The 15,136-nt window shown below is 42.2% G+C and overlaps 3 protein-coding genes across 4 annotated transcripts; 1 reads left to right on the top strand and 2 right to left on the bottom strand.

Annotated features, from left to right (window-relative positions):
* Positions 1-25: 25 nt before the first annotated feature.
* On the bottom strand, positions 26-3,545 carry slc35b4 (solute carrier family 35 member B4). Its single transcript, XM_079743633.1, has 10 exons — positions 3,310-3,545; positions 2,945-3,058; positions 2,729-2,831; positions 2,581-2,630; positions 2,376-2,457; positions 2,166-2,226; positions 1,887-1,996; positions 1,512-1,587; positions 1,294-1,369; positions 26-868 (listed from the first exon to the last, which is right to left on the bottom strand). The coding sequence occupies exons 1-10, from the start codon at positions 3,384-3,386 to the stop codon at positions 613-615; spliced, it is 1,005 nt and encodes a 334-aa protein (XP_079599759.1). The 5' UTR covers positions 3,387-3,545; the 3' UTR covers positions 26-612.
* A 546-nt stretch (positions 3,546-4,091) lies between these two features.
* golt1bb (golgi transport 1Bb) lies at positions 4,092-6,295 on the top strand. The gene is made up of 5 exons (XM_079743638.1): positions 4,092-4,226; positions 4,550-4,641; positions 4,843-5,021; positions 5,127-5,208; positions 5,741-6,295. The coding sequence occupies exons 1-5, from the start codon at positions 4,202-4,204 to the stop codon at positions 5,777-5,779; spliced, it is 417 nt and encodes a 138-aa protein (XP_079599764.1). The 5' UTR covers positions 4,092-4,201; the 3' UTR covers positions 5,780-6,295.
* A 3,065-nt stretch (positions 6,296-9,360) lies between these two features.
* Positions 9,361-14,468, bottom strand: ldhbb (lactate dehydrogenase Bb; the record flags this gene model as incomplete). 2 transcript variants are annotated; one of them, XM_079743635.1, is made up of 8 exons in its annotated part: positions 9,361-9,528; positions 9,689-9,812; positions 10,049-10,166; positions 10,587-10,760; positions 11,194-11,367; positions 11,607-11,721; positions 12,096-12,232; positions 14,417-14,468. In XM_079743635.1, 7 exons carry the CDS (start codon positions 12,222-12,224, stop codon positions 9,361-9,363), a joined length of 1,002 nt encoding a protein of 333 aa, XP_079599761.1. The 2 variants fall into 2 exon arrangements, with proteins under 2 accessions (XP_079599761.1, XP_079599760.1); XM_079743634.1 differs by lacking the exon at positions 14,417-14,468 and adding an exon at positions 12,676-12,736.
* Positions 14,469-15,136: the final 668 nt, after the last annotated feature.

Genomic DNA, 15,136 nt, shown 5'->3' with positions numbered 1-15,136 from the left:
TACAAAAAGGAACTCTTCTATTGACTATTGTCATGTTTTTTTTATTCTATTCCAAATACAAGGGTTTCACATGTACAAAAGGCCTAACCTTTGTGGCATTTAGTATGGTCTAATACCTCTGAGACACAACAGATGACCAGCGCTCCAAACAGATTGCCATGACTAAATGTTGGCACTTTACATTGTGCCTTTGTGTTTCCAGCAGCCTCCTCTATCTACAAAGAGAAGACACGATAGGAGCTATATTGGCAGTTAATCTGATACCAATTGTAAAGACGAGGGCTTGCTCATACAAAACAAATCTCAAGAGTCTCGCAATAGCGTCATTCAAAAGTCAGGTATCCAAATAAATATTACCACAACAAAAGAAACCAGCTGTCAACAAGCAAATGAGGAAGAACCAAAATAAGAATTGGCACATTTGTAAACAGTGCTGGTGAGGTATTGTAGCTACAAATCAATAATAGAATTGTGCAATAAAGCTAGAATTCAAAACCAATGATGGAACAACTCAAACAAAAACAAGACAAAAATCTCCTAAAAATAATCTGGTTTCCCAAATCTCCGGACATGACAGTGCAGGTCAGCAACGACCAGTCCCATGCTGCCTGATCACTGCCTCTTCTCCTCCACCCCCTTGACGTCGGCCCTCCGTAGGGCCGCACGCACGCTGGTCCACACCTCCGTGTACAGCAGTGTTCCCAGGAAGACCACCGCCGTGCCCACCCAGTGCCAGACCGTGAAGGGGTTTTGGAAGTACCACACGGAGACGATGAGGCTGAGGAACTTCCTGAGGGTCACCACCAGGGTGACGGTCAGCGACGCGCACTCCGTGGTCAGGATGAACACGCCGCGGATGCACACGTATCTGAGGGCCGGGAGTCAGGGGACACACTCAGGGGAATTACAGGGAACATTGAAGGGCTATTTGAAAGCTATCGTTTCGATATAACGTAGACAGTAATGTCCATGAACATGAGGGAACCTCTAGTTTACTTTGTGTTCAACAGGAAAAATTCGAGCAGCAGGGCGACGCAGAAATGATACACGATTAGAATGGGTACTAATAATGGTACTCTTGATGTCCTGTAGTTGGACTGTCATCTGTTAGCTCAGCTCTGGAATTAACACAGTACTTAACACAACAGTACACTAAAAGTATTGTAGCCTTAGCTTGTCAACATCACCTACCAACTGCAGGACACATTTATGCACTAGCCAAATCCACAGTGCCCCGACCAAAGGCAATGGGAAACTAAATGTCCACTTGAAATGCTATTTTTGTAAGGATACTGGGTGATGACATTAATCAGGAGATATAGCCACATCACAGGTACAGTTAGCCCGATCCCAGGGATCTCTGTAGGAGCTAAGGAAAGAAACATTGACATTTACATCGCACCTACAGTAGCTACATGATCATTTACAAAGAGACATACGCGTGCATGTCTATCTACTGCAGTATGGCAGAAGAATATTGAGCATGTGTGCGAATGAACAGATGGACTCACTGCTCTGGTTGAAGTGTATGCAGTGGTTATAGATGTCAGAAGAGAGAAGCAGGAACCCTGGTAACGGCAAGCAGTGCTGACGGGGAACAGATCATATGCCTAATCTATTTGTGTCTCAAGGGGAACCCTTCAAAAAGCGATTGGAAAAACTCCTCTAAACTTGAATCCTCATTAACATGAGGGATCCAAGAGAAAGAGAGCAGAATAATTGTACTAATGAATAATCAACAATGCTGGTTTTTCCAGTCAAGTGGCCTATTTGACTACCATGTCATGTTCATACAAAAAATGTAAGAGTGATCCCTCTGATAGCAACAATTTGATTTAGACATGTTTTTTTGGAGGAATGAACTGGAGAGAGAAAGTTTAACTCACATTATAAAAAAGTGCCTCTTTGGAGTGCTTTCCGTATTGTTTGTATAAAGTCTCTTGGAAGATGCCCATCCTGGCAGACATCAGTAGAGCAAATGTTAACATGGAAATCCCTGCAGGTAGAATGATTCAGAAGATGCATGTCACTGTCACCTGAATCCTTCAAAACCTTTTGACATTGTTAAGACTTCGCTCCATGGACACATGTCAAGTCAGTCGACATAAACCATGAACCAACAAATAGAGTGAACAGTATGATGAGACCACGCTAAAACCACTCACCTATCAGCCAGTGTATGAAGGTGTGGACACTTTCTTTACCGGAAGGATTATTTGCTACATTCTGTCAACACAACATTTCCCAACAGTGAGCATACAATGCAAAACAGATAATAACCAGAGTTACTTTGGTAACAGGGTCAGGATCAGGGATATGTGATTTTCGATCATGTAATATATATACTACAACAACAACGTTTGTGGAAGACTCACCACTTGTTTGGCAGACATTATGGTGCATATAAAGATCCCGGCAGAGATGAGTGCGACCGACATGTATTTGCTTGCTGAATACCTGCAAGGAGAGGAAGAAACAGTGAGATTAAATGAATGAGCCATGATGATACTAATTACGTCTCTGAAGTTTTCATTTTTCAAAAACGTAAAATCATTACAATTGAGATCGAAGTGGGAATACCTTTTTTTGAGAATGATAATTCCAAGGACCATGTTTGCTATTAAAGACCCCTGTAAACAAAGGCATGCAATCAATGACATGTATTTCCTTCTAGATGTTAGTTATGGATGGTAGAAAGCTTCTTTCGACCAGAAAAACAAATACTCACAGATCTAAAAATCATGTGCAATGGCATTGCAATGTTAAAGTTAAGGGCATAGTTGTTGATCACGCTGACTGCGAAGAACATGGCAACCATGATCACATAATTCCTAAAAAATAAAACAGATGAAACAGAGGAATAATTATTAGCATATCCGTTGTGCAACAAGGAGATACAATCGCATAGGTGGATTTGTTTGTTAACATCAGTAGACTTTAATACCGCATAGGGATTGTGGATTTCTTCCTCCCAAACTTGCTCTCGAAAATGAACCCCTCCAATGCAATGAATACAAACTGGGCAAAGGTCACGATGTTCCCACATCCTGGAAAATCTCTGTGAATAGCATAACAGTGTCAATTGGGGTGTTACACATAACCTATTACAATTATGCAACAGTGTGTTATTACAAGACTGCACTTTTAAACACTGCACTCTCTTCTTGTCCTCTGACAAGAAGAGATACAAGTAAGATACAAATCGACACAGCGTCAGATTTTAAATATTGATAAATTGCATAGTTATAGCTGGTATATGCATGATAAGGCAGAGAATAAATGCATATGATCACGTTAATCCACACTGACCTTACAAGTAGTTCCAGAAACACAACATTAGTGCAGCAACCGACAAAAACCAGAAGTATCGCTAATAGGGTACCCATAATTGACTTACAAGCTTATTATAAAAAGTTAATTTATAAAACAAGGGTTGGTTCGGTGCACGGGGAAACCACACATAATCTTAAAAGGACACCCAGATGAAAAACTAATTTATTTTAGTTGTCCACGTCTGAGTGTAGCTTCGTCCAAATCCGCGGTAGTTTCGTATGGCGCTTGCGTCGGGCTGACGTGCTCGTGCACTCTCTGTTGCGACCCCAGTTCACGATGCGCGTTCATGTGTTGGAGCAATGATTAAGTTAAGTTTAACATTTTAGGAATATAAAACACCCTTAATTCAAGTTCAGTTTATAGTTTGACTATTACACTTATTTAGAAAAATACCCATAAACCGTAACAATACCCATAAATCGTAACTTGACGTGTGGGCGCTAAGGAACTACAAAAAAAAGTACGTGCAGAGAAATGCCCTAAACCGTAAGTATATCTTCCGTAGCCATACTTTGGGAGTTGTAGTTCTATGGCTCCTCCAACATATATCGCAAACAAGTCACAGATAATTTCACGTTCTCATAAAGCAGCGGGAAATCAAAACGAAATTTTACATTAAAATAATAGATGAATCAGAATTGGTAGTTGAATTATCGAACAATGTGTTCATTGAGAATACATCGAAGGTAAGCGTGCAGTTCATACTAACTCCAACCGGGGGCGCTGTTGGCCCGTAGAGCGAGTCTGTGGTTCCGGAAGACGTGTTGCCAGCTTTGCTAGCTAGTCGGTTGTGTACTGTGGCTGAGAACTTCATCTGTAACTTGACAATAGTTTTATTTCTGTGATTTGCCTATCCATCGCATCCAATATGATTTCCCTCACAGATTCGCAAAGTAAGATCAATTTGCCTGGTTCCTGGTGTGTTATTCGTTACAAATGCCCAGTGTGATGCTAACTTATTATGAACCCGAGTGATGAATGAATGAATAAATGAGACTGTGTGGTGATGGAGCAGTCAACGCCAATCGGTTTTATTTTCTTATTGTTTTAAGGGATCATTTTTGGTGCTTTGATCTGTTAACTGATCAGCCTCAGATGCTAAACGAAGTTTATAGTCATACGTATTTTTTTTATTTTCACGTCCACATTGCAGTTTTATAATCCGAAATTGCCAAATAAAGCGTAATTGATTGAATCTCTTCCATGGAATCTACAGAAATCGGAATGGGGCTGACGGGGTTCGGTGTGTTCTTCCTCTTCTTTGGCATGATGCTGTTCTTTGATAAAGCTCTTCTTGCCATTGGAAACGTGAGTCAAAATCAAAACATTTCAAACAGAATAACGTTACTGCAGCATATTGTATCTGTCATATATATTTAATCCAAGGAGATCTGCTTTCAGACCATTATTATTTATTGCTTCTTAATCTAGACTTGCTTTAGTGCTTCACTGATGGAAGTCCCACAGACAGGATGTCTTACAGTGCAGGTGTATTATATTCTTCTGCAGATCCTGTTTGTCGCAGGGCTGTCTTTCGTCATCGGCTGGGAAAGGACCTTCAGATTCTTCTTCCAGAAACACAAAATAAAAGCCACAAGCTTCTTTCTTGGGGGCGTGTTAGTGGTTCTGATTGGCTGGCCAATCATTGGAGTTGTGCTAGAGATCTATGGTTTCTTCCTCTTATTCAGGTACTGTTATTTATCATGTTTCATTCAAGTTGTCCCATGACATTTTCTGCTAACTGGTACTAGCGTCCTCTTCTAGCTTTAAGTCCTCTTGTTCTGTCTTGACAGGGGCTTCTTCCCAGTGGCTGTAGGCTTCATCAGGCGGGTGCCTGTCCTCGGATCCATACTAAATTTACCAGGAATCAGTACTGTAAGTACACGTCCCCAGTGAATCATGCATGCAAGCTCCTCTTTACGGTTATCATCCCAGGTCACCCATCACATGGGCAGGCCTAAGCGGATGTTACAAGTCAATTAGCACTACAGTGCGAATGTGATGAATTTGCCTTGGGCAATCTAGCAGTGAACTTTGGCCGATGAGCGAGGGTCAAGTTAAGTGCTGTAGCCATTGCCGTAGAGAAACATGAAGGTAGTTGAGTTTGAACGAACCAAGAGAGCTACCACTGAGAATTACTGTCTTTGACCCAAGATTATGGCATGTTAGTCATTTTTCAAAGTCTGTCTAAGTCAGTCTATTGATATATTTTCATCTCATTGTTTCCCGTGCATCTTAAAATGGTTGTATTGAAAGATATATTTATATTTTCCTGTTTCTCATTTGCCTTCAATGTCTCTTAAACATCAATTTTTCATTTAGCTAATTCAATACAACATACAATTTGGATGTCTGTCATTCAATATATGAAAGATGCATTAATATCTGAATTTTCTTTCTCCTTCAGTTGGTGGACAAAGTGGGAGAGAGCAACACTATGGTATAACACAGTCTCTTTTTATGTATAAAGTAAACTATGATGTAACTGATCCTCGTAGCTATAGCCAAGTGCTACTAGGGTAGGAAAAAGGTCAAAACTCTCAGTCCAGGAGGGGAGAAGACATTTTTCATAAAACACTTGTGTCACACAATGTCTTCAAGGAGATTCCACCATTGAATGAAATTGGATCATAATCTTACTGCCAGTGGACATTGTTAAAAAAGGAGTTGGTTTTTAATGGCGGATGGCAATTGTCTTTTGTACCCTAAAATGGGACTGCTGGGACCAAGCGCTAGGCTGGAACAGAGGAAGGCAGGAGAGAGCTGTGACCGCCATTCCAACCAATAGACAAGTTACTGAGACAGCGTTTGTAGATGCCTGTCACCGACATGACATGTTACTGGATTTGCAATTATTTTGTTTCTTTTTTTTTTTTTAATTCTGCTTGTGACCACTGTTAAAAATAATTCCTTTGTTGACATTTTTCAAATATTTTCTATTTAAATACATGACTCTGTCGGAGAGAACTGTTTTATTTGATGTAACTTTTGTAAAGTTCCTATTTGGAATAAAGTGTATTTCCTTTGTATCTGGGTTGTACCTCCTAATCTTTGATGTGCAGCCCCAATATTAATTTCTAGCCTTTTGTTTTACATTCATAGGGTGTAAAAATATCAACCAATCAAATATAGGTGGGGAAGCCAAAAAAAACAGGTCTAAATGTTAATATTTATTGTATGATATTCCAGTTCATTCCTGTACATGGTTTAGAGTATTGTTTCAGTAATAAGGCATTTTACACAATATTAATATGTGTGTATATATAGAAGTATATCATATGCCATCAATAGCCTATTTATTTATATACGAAATCGTCTCCGCTATTAAGTCACTATGTTAAGAATTCCCTTCATTGCATTGAACTACATGGCAATTAACATATTATTTAAATGACATCTAAAGGAAAGCCTGTTTATAATCTGTCAATGTGCCATTGAAAGATCAACCATGTGGTGTGGAGCCCTTGGGCTTCTGAAGTGATGACAGAATACAGAACAATCACACACATTCTGTCATCACATCTGTTCCATTCATAAAACACTTCCCCATGACGCCATTTGGTGAACTTGTGAAAAATTCAAAATTGGCTTCTGTTCAACACTCTGCCATCGGCCTATGATGTTTACATTTTACCAGAAGTTATTAAAATTGATGAATGAAGGATGACACTTTTAACAGCACCTTTGATTCTTATTTTTGAATTGCGTACGAGATGCGTCTAAATATAAACTTCCCGGTCTCGTTAAAATAAGCCGTCCCCCCCGGTTGCAGTACTAGCACTAGCATTGGGATGCAACATCAAACCAAACCTGCGTCTCAGGAATACTTGGACAGAAATGAAGGTAAATCCAGCCATCATTTAATTTATATTCTTGCATCCTAATTCAAACTATTATTTCATAAAACTACTATCTATTTCATAAAACTATATGAAACATTTTTTATTATTATTATATTTGCTGTACTGATGTGTTTGATGTGATCTGTTAAAGTTAAGATATTAAAGATTATTGCAAATTTAAATTAATTAATCCTGCAATTATCACTGTCAGCTATTTCCTTAAGGTTTCTTGTGTTTTTTACAGAGTGCCCTAATGGTCCCTTTGCTTTTAGCTTCATTGGTCTCAAATTGTTGGACTGCCCGCCAGGTGACTGAATCACAAATAAATTAATAGATTACTCAACAAAGTTACAGCATCATGTAAAAGTATCCTCCACCCTTTTCAGTGGAGGAATTGGCCTCCCCAAGCAATGTTATATCTAAAAGGATCAAGTAAGTTACATATTAATTTATTCTTTTTGCCTTTTTCATGCAAACAAGATGAAGCAATTGTCCCAGCTGTCAACTGCATTTGAAACAGACCTTGATAGTCACAACAAATGGACGTTGTAGGGCAGAGTGATCATGATCGTTCTCTTTCAGCGGCACATCGGCCAATCATACAGCGTTCTGGCAGAGAGGATGTAGTACAGCCAGGTAGGTAAAGGGTCACGTATGGCTTTAATCTTTGCAGTTCAGGGACTCATGTTCACCTTAAAAACAACAGGAATACCTTACCTTAAGGAACAACACAGTAACCAATACGAATGAATAACTAATAGGACTATGAAAAACTTAATCTTAATAACTGGAAATAGTATGATTATGAGGAAGAAAATATATCTTAAGCATTTTAAATATGTATGAGTGAATGCATACTCCACCTAATGCTATACTTCTTCCTGGATGCCTTTTTATGTTTTCACATGTTTTTGTGTTTCTCTCTCTCTCTGCAGTCAAACAGAGTTGGAACAGAAATACACTGTCGATGTTTCATAATTGGTCCGTGCTTCTTGATATGCTACTTTCTAAGTACCACAAAAAGGTACAAAATCATATAGATTATAGTGATCCTTCTTTTCCTGACAGCTTCCACTATGATTGTGTGTCAACTTATATCTGTTATGGTATGCATTCCTGTTCTTGTGTTTAGGTGGAGAAAACTCCAGCCGGGTGAATCAATTGCAATTGAAAAGCAATCACTGTGAACCAAAGCCTTTGTACATCCTGCCTAGACTTCAAACATTAAATAAGATTAATCATGAATACAACTTGAACTTGAAGTGTGTTTTTACTGCCAGCAAAATCATGTACATTCTTTGCGCTGTGGTTTGTTATTGTGAGGTTATTAAAAGGTCCATATATTGTGTTAATATGCAAACTACATTTTTATTTGTGGCAATCTAGGGTTCCTGATGAGATTGTACCATTCATTAAATATTAAATATTTGAATTACATCAATTAAATTGTTATTATATCGATGATGTACTGTGCTGTGCTGCAAATTAATTGAATGTAGTATTTATTTATTTATTTATTCATGTATTATTAAAACCTTTGAGGCAATTTGACAGATATTGTTCCATTTCATTGCCATTTTTATATCGTAAAGTAAAATTCAAAATTGTTAAATTAGAGAGTAGATCCAGCACACTTAGCCAATGATGTGTGCGGGATGCCCTAGAGCCGAAATTATCCAAATGGCATCATCAACAGTGATGATTATTACGTCATTAAGATATTGTAAATTGCTTCTGCTGCCCCACACTGTAGTTGTGATTTCACTAGTGTTGGGCTGACATCTTCTCATCTACGTAAACTGTTTGTGTCAAACGAAGGTCATGTTTTCTTCTCTGAGCCCATTAATTTAAATAAAAACATAAAGCATGCTGCGTTAGGATCAGTAGGCGCATCACCAAATGAATAGCGTACCGCACACTTTCAATCTTTCACAAATTCACTTTATTCGACACCAAATAAGAATTTCTGATAGAAAGTTTCTTGCTTCAACAATGACATGCTTAGAGATTTTTACATGGTTAAGTCTTTGTACACGTTATATTTTACGCAATGAAACACATGAAAAAACCCTTACGGCTCGCTAATACTTGTTCTTTATATTCTACAAGAGACGGCAAATGAACGTTGCTTTTGTGTTGGCGATACAATCCAACAAGAGGCGCTTTGCTACCCCCTGGTGTCCACTCAGATGTCCCGCAGGTCCTTCTGGATTGCCCACAGAGTGCTGGCACTCGCCTGCAATTGGGCCACCTCCGCGGTGTTCAGCGTCATGTTAACCACACTGGACACGCCCCCATTGTTCAGCACACACGGCAGACTCAGATACACCTCGTCAGTGATGCCATACATTCCCTGTTGATTAACCCCAACCGTTTAGAGCAAGAACAACCAACAACTCATCATGGGTGTGTGTGTGTGTGTGTGTGTGTGTGTGTGTGTGTGTGTGTGTGTGTGTGTGTGTGTGTGTGTGTGTGTGTGTGTGTGTGTGTGTGAGTGAGAGAGAGGTCCTCACCTTGACCATGGTGGAGACGGGGTGAATCCGGTTCATGTTCTTGATGAGGCTCTCGGCCAGGTCAGCCACACTGAGTCCAATGGCCCAGTTGGTGTAGCCCTTCAACTTGATGATCTCATAGGCACTGCAACACACATACAACCCCTGCTCATGTCATCCACAAACACGGCTGTATTGATTGAACTCTGAAGGGTGAGGTAGGATAAAACTTATCGACAAACCTACGTCAATAGGGCGAAAAATAGTAAGTTGTGTGCGTACGGGACCCAACAGTAAATATTATGTAATACTAGGTTGGACTTTTGTAACGTACACTAGATTTCTAAACAGCAGTTAGCATTGTTAGCATTGTTAGGATACCTGTCTACCACCATCTTGTGGGTGTCCTTCCAGTTCTCGGTGTCGCCGTCCATGCCAATTTTAGGGTTCAATGTCTGTAGGTTGACTCCCGCCACGTTGGTTCCACTCCACACAGGAACTGGAAGCATGGTCATGGTTAATCACAGTGCTACTGCTAGAGTGCTAGTGGCTACATGAAAGTTTCCTTTATCCTCTGTTAAAGTAAGGTAACCATACATTAATTTTGAGAGGCAGAGGCAGAGTCCCTAACATGTCTCTAATAGAGTTTCGGGGATATAGGGTCTAATACAAAGCAATGCGGTGGTCTGGGGCTGCAATGTGACTAGGGATTGACCTCCAGATCGTCTCTCACACTTTCTACAGCGTGTCTATGATCTCACACACACACGCACCCGAACACGCACACCCATCCCCCTCCCAACAACACACGCACACACACAAGCACACACACACACACACACACACACACACACACACACACACACACACACACACACACACACACACCCACACCCACACCCACACACACACCACACACCGCTGGTGTCTCCGTGCTCCCCCAGGATCCAGCCGCTGAAGCTGCTGGAGTGGATGCCCAGCCGGTCGGACATCAGGTAGCGGAAGCGGGCCGAGTCCAGGTTGGTGCCGCTGCCGATGACGCGGTGCTTGGGTAGGCCGCTCAGCTTCCAGGTCACGTAGGTCAGCACGTCCACTGCGGACAGGTGGCGACACCAGCTGGGGTTTAATAGCAGCAGGTGTACTGTGTGCAGTCCAACGCTTCTCTGGTATTTCTGACGGTGGTGGAAATAGGGAGACTGCGTTCGTGCTGTTTATTTTTTGTTTTCTCTGTAGGATAGCGGTTACGGGGTTGGACTCCAAGTCAAAAGGTTCAGAGTTTTGAACCGTAGTTTTGCCTCCCCTCTAGGCAGAGGGGAGGCATTGCTCCTACCGGCACATTGTTGACATGTTCATGAAAGTCACTGTAAAACGCTTTGGATAAAAGAGTCTGCTGAATGGCTCATAGTAAACTAACACTAAAAAGACAAAGACAGACAAAACAGAGCGACAAATAGAGAGACCGAGATTGAAACCTAAACGTGTGCGTTCAACCCCCCCCGGCGCGTGACGAGAAGCTGTGACTCTACCTGGGTTGGATACCACCACGATGATGCAGTTGGGGCTGTGTTTGACGATCTGAGGGATGATGTGTTTGAAGACGTTGACGTTCCTCTGCACCAGGTTGAGACGGCTCTCGCCCTCTTGCTGCCTCACGCCCGCCGTCACCACCACGATGCGGGAGTTGGCGGTGACCTTGTAGTCTGAGAGGGGGAGAGAGGGAGAGAGAGTGAGAGAGTCACACTTCAGACTCATCTCGGGACATTCACAGACAAATGTGGTGTAGAACACAAGCGGTTGGTTCCTCTGCTAGCAGTCTTCTCCTTCAGCCTGTGTGTACCGGTATTTAAGGCCCGTCAGGGGACCAGTAACTGGTCACCACTGGTATTAACAGTCCCAACACCAGCAGCTGGGTGCTGGGCCAAATCGGGGAGCCACTTGCCTTTATCTGCGACTATCTTGGTCTTCAGGAAGAGGCTGCCGTGCTGCAGGTCCATCATCTCCCCCCTCAGCTTGTCCTCCATCACATCCACCATGGCCAGCTCATCAGCCAGCTCCTGCACATGCACAAGCGCATGCACACACACACGCACACCCACGCACACACACAGAGTTAATAATCAGTATTATACATTGCTTCACAGCCATTATGGTCAGTTAAGTAGATTAAAGTGTTTTTTAGATCGCAGCTTTGAATCACAGGATGACCCTGTCATAACAATATCACAATTGTACAGTGTCTGTGCAATAACCAACTCATTGACAGACACAGAGACACATACAGAGACAGAGACAGACAGAGACAGACAGAGACAGAGAGGTAATCCAGGCTCCCTTGTAGCAGGCCGGATCCCCGGGGAATTACCCTTTAAGTGACACCACAGCGGTAATCAGTCCAGTAATCTCAGCCCTGGTTGAAAGAGACTCTTACCCGGAGCAGGATGCTGACGGCACAGGCCATGCCCACCTGGCCCACCCCCACCACCGTCACCTTGTTCCTGGGGGGCTCCGCCGGCCCAGTGAACAGCGGCGTGATCAGTCTTTGCAGAATAGAGGACATTTTAAGTGCTGCAAAGACAAGAGAGGTTGGGAGAAGGAGATAGAGAAACAGGGGAGAAGGGGGGAGAGAAGGGATAAGGGAGGATAAAAGAGGTGGGAAGGGGACGAAGAGAGAAAGAGGGAAGCAGAAGAGAGATGATGAAGCAAGCAACTAAAAAACCAAACGACCGGACAGGAGAGATGACCTTCTGCATCTAAAGCCCGACTCGCCCAACATTAAAAGCGTGTCCTGTGATGAAGGACAAGCCAATGTTAAGCATATTGCTTTAAAGCAAACCTCACGGGATCCCAAATCGAGATCCCCAGCACTGCCAGAAGCCACCAGCTCGTATGAAACAGATAACCAAAACACAAAGTATCATCTACTACTACTACTGAGTCCCCTGCAGCAGACGAAGACACCGACACCCCCCTCCCCTGGCTCTCCCTCGACAACGGCAGCCACAACTTATACTTGCTTTCTCTGGCGATACTCCGAGCTGCGATGTACAGACACCAAACCGTAATCAGCATGGCAAACCAAGAGACTAAGAGACACACACACGCGCACACACACTCTGCCTCGTCCGCTACACACAGCGCTCAGTAGGCTTCCCCCCTTTGCGTTCGCATCACCCCCTCCCAGGCAGCACGTTGGCGGGGCCAAGAATGATGTCCGGTGCTTGGCAAGGTTATGAAAGCACCCGGGCAAGGAAAGCCGGTGTGTAAGTGTGCGTGCAAAACAGCGTGTGTGAGTCACACTCACTTTGCCGTCCTCCCCAAACGGAGGGAGGCTGTAATCGGAGGTCGAACTTGACTGAGCGCCCCGCAGACAGTTAGAGGAGTTAGTGTAATCTCTTAACCCGGCCTCCATCTGCCTCCGCCTGCTGTGCACCATGCATCCAGGTTTGGGAGTGGTATAATACAGGGTCTGAGACCCAAGATATTCGCTCCCGAAGCGTGTGTTCACTAAACAACTGTTTGTTTACACACTTGAAATGAAATCTTGCAGAGGAAAGCATGAATATCCATGCAATAACAATTGTTAAATCTCAAAAGCTGTGTTTAATATTGGGTTATATTAAACCAACATTATTTTTTATCTGAGATTAAAACTAAAATCCAAGTCCAGAAAGTTGTGCAATATTTGGGCATTCTATCAAATAGATCTAACTTGATTTTGGAGGCCAATATTTTTTAATATTAGTCAATAATAACACTATATTAACCCTGATAAAAACAAAAATTAAAACACAATCGCAAAAAACACAAATATAGCCATTTAGCAAAAAGTGCATTGAGAAGGCTGCACGCAAAAATGGATGAATCTACCAAGCGAAAGCAAGTGCTGCTCCAACAGATTAAGAGAATGACAGTTACTAATGTGGTAGATTAGTAGCCTGGGTCATCACAACTATCTAATGTTTCAGTGAACAATGTTAACAAGTCTTCAAAATATTCAAAAGCTATTTACAAACCCAGTGCTTGCTTCTCTCAACCGTTTCTGGTGGACTCTGCAAAGGACGGTGGTGATGGGACACTTTTATTCTTCACGGCTGGCTTGTGGACAAACGGTTGCAGGGGTTTCAGCTGATAAGACCCTTGAGCTTGTTTGCCTTGAGTCCATTGATAACATAATGTCATCACTCTGACGCATTGATGCATTAACTCATTCATAATTCAGAAGACCGAAACACGATTTTAATGCACTTTGGAAGTAAAACAGTCACGATGGGGACATGAGAATATCCTTCACTTTTCTTTGCCATGGTATTAGCCAAACGTATGTGTCCGACAATAATTACAAATGCATATCTGTGTTAAACCCACAGTGGTAGAGTAGGCTAACCAATGGCATCACATGAATTGTGTTTGCTTTAAAAGGTGTGTTTGCACTTTAAACAGCGCAGATGCGAGCACAGCTGCTCCACTCTGCTACAACGTGATACACAGTCAGCAGACACGACTGCTTCTGTTGCGACCCTAGGCCTGAGGAAGTTATATTATCGGGGGCAGGTTTTTTTCACAGACTATAGGTGAATGCATTTAATGAGATATGGGGTTACAATTAATTTAGTGTTGTTTCACGTCTACTTGACAAACATCTGCCATGGGGACTTCTTGTTTAAGAGCAGTGACATACTAACATAAGGCCTAGACTTATTCTAACCAACAGCATGTATCAGTACCATTCTTCCCAACAGTGATACTCACCCCTTAATGTTGTATTTGCTTCCTTTGTATCCCGGTGGATGCTGGAGCCTTCTGGAGTCGTCCTTTAATAAAGTCTGTTTAGCACAATTCAATCGGCAAGCCTTTCCCACCCAAAAAAATTCACTAACACACTGACACACAATGACCAAAGTTGTTGGTTTTTAGACCTAAAGAATGTCCCTTTCATTACCTAAAACCGCTCTGGCTTCCTGAAGGCCTTAGGGAGTGTGTGTGTGTGTGGGGGGGGGGGGGATTGGTTTCCATCTGTTAGATGGAAACTAATTTGTTAGATGGAAACCAATGTGATCCAGGGGTTGGTTGAACGGATATGAGTTTAAGGGCAGGTGTCTCATTCGGTCACGTGCCAGTTTGCCCTTCCAGGAGGCAGGCAAGTCCGGTAGAACTTTGAAAAGGAAACTTTGCAGGAAGAGGCACTTTGGGGCTGAGAGAGAGAGAGAGGTGACAGAGAGTGACTTTGACAACACTTGAGCTAGGACAGGGAATTTGATTAAAAGGACAAATCAAAGAATTCAATCAAATGAAGCTGTATACGCTAAAGTAGCAGTATAACACAGTCTATAAAGCTATTATAAATATACATACATTTTCATCATTACATAGCAGTATTCTTCCAAACACACATTTCCAGAAATATGCCTTTTCATCCATGTAGGACCAGTGAGTTCTTCTATTCTGGTCCGTGGCCAGTGCAGGGTCAGC

This window comes from Pollachius pollachius (genome assembly GCF_949987615.1).
Source record: "Pollachius pollachius genome assembly, chromosome: 9".
Lineage (NCBI taxonomy): Eukaryota > Metazoa > Chordata > Actinopteri > Gadiformes > Gadidae > Pollachius > Pollachius pollachius.
This window is presented reverse-complemented; position numbering and strand designations above follow the sequence as displayed.

What these genes read in the sequence shown, in the direction of transcription:
- slc35b4 (XM_079743633.1), bottom strand. Translation starts at nt 3,386, where the DNA reads ATGGGTACCCTATTAGCGATACTTCTGGTTTTTGTCGGTTGCTGCACT. An exon ending in AAATCCACAATCCCTATGCG is followed by an intron (nt 2,832 to 2,944) that starts GTATTAAAGTCT and finishes TTTATTTTTTAG; the next exon opens with GAATTATGTGATCATGGTTG. An exon ending in CATACACTTCAACCAGAGCA is followed by an intron (nt 1,370 to 1,511) that starts GTGAGTCCATCT and finishes TTCTTTCCTTAG; the next exon opens with CTCCTACAGAGATCCCTGGG.
- golt1bb (XM_079743638.1), top strand. Translation starts at nt 4,202, where the DNA reads ATGATTTCCCTCACAGATTCGCAAA. An exon ending in TTCCCTCACAGATTCGCAAA is followed by an intron (nt 4,227 to 4,549) that starts GTAAGATCAATT and finishes TGGAATCTACAG; the next exon opens with AAATCGGAATGGGGCTGACG. An exon ending in GGTTTCTTCCTCTTATTCAG is followed by an intron (nt 5,022 to 5,126) that starts GTACTGTTATTT and finishes CTGTCTTGACAG; the next exon opens with GGGCTTCTTCCCAGTGGCTG.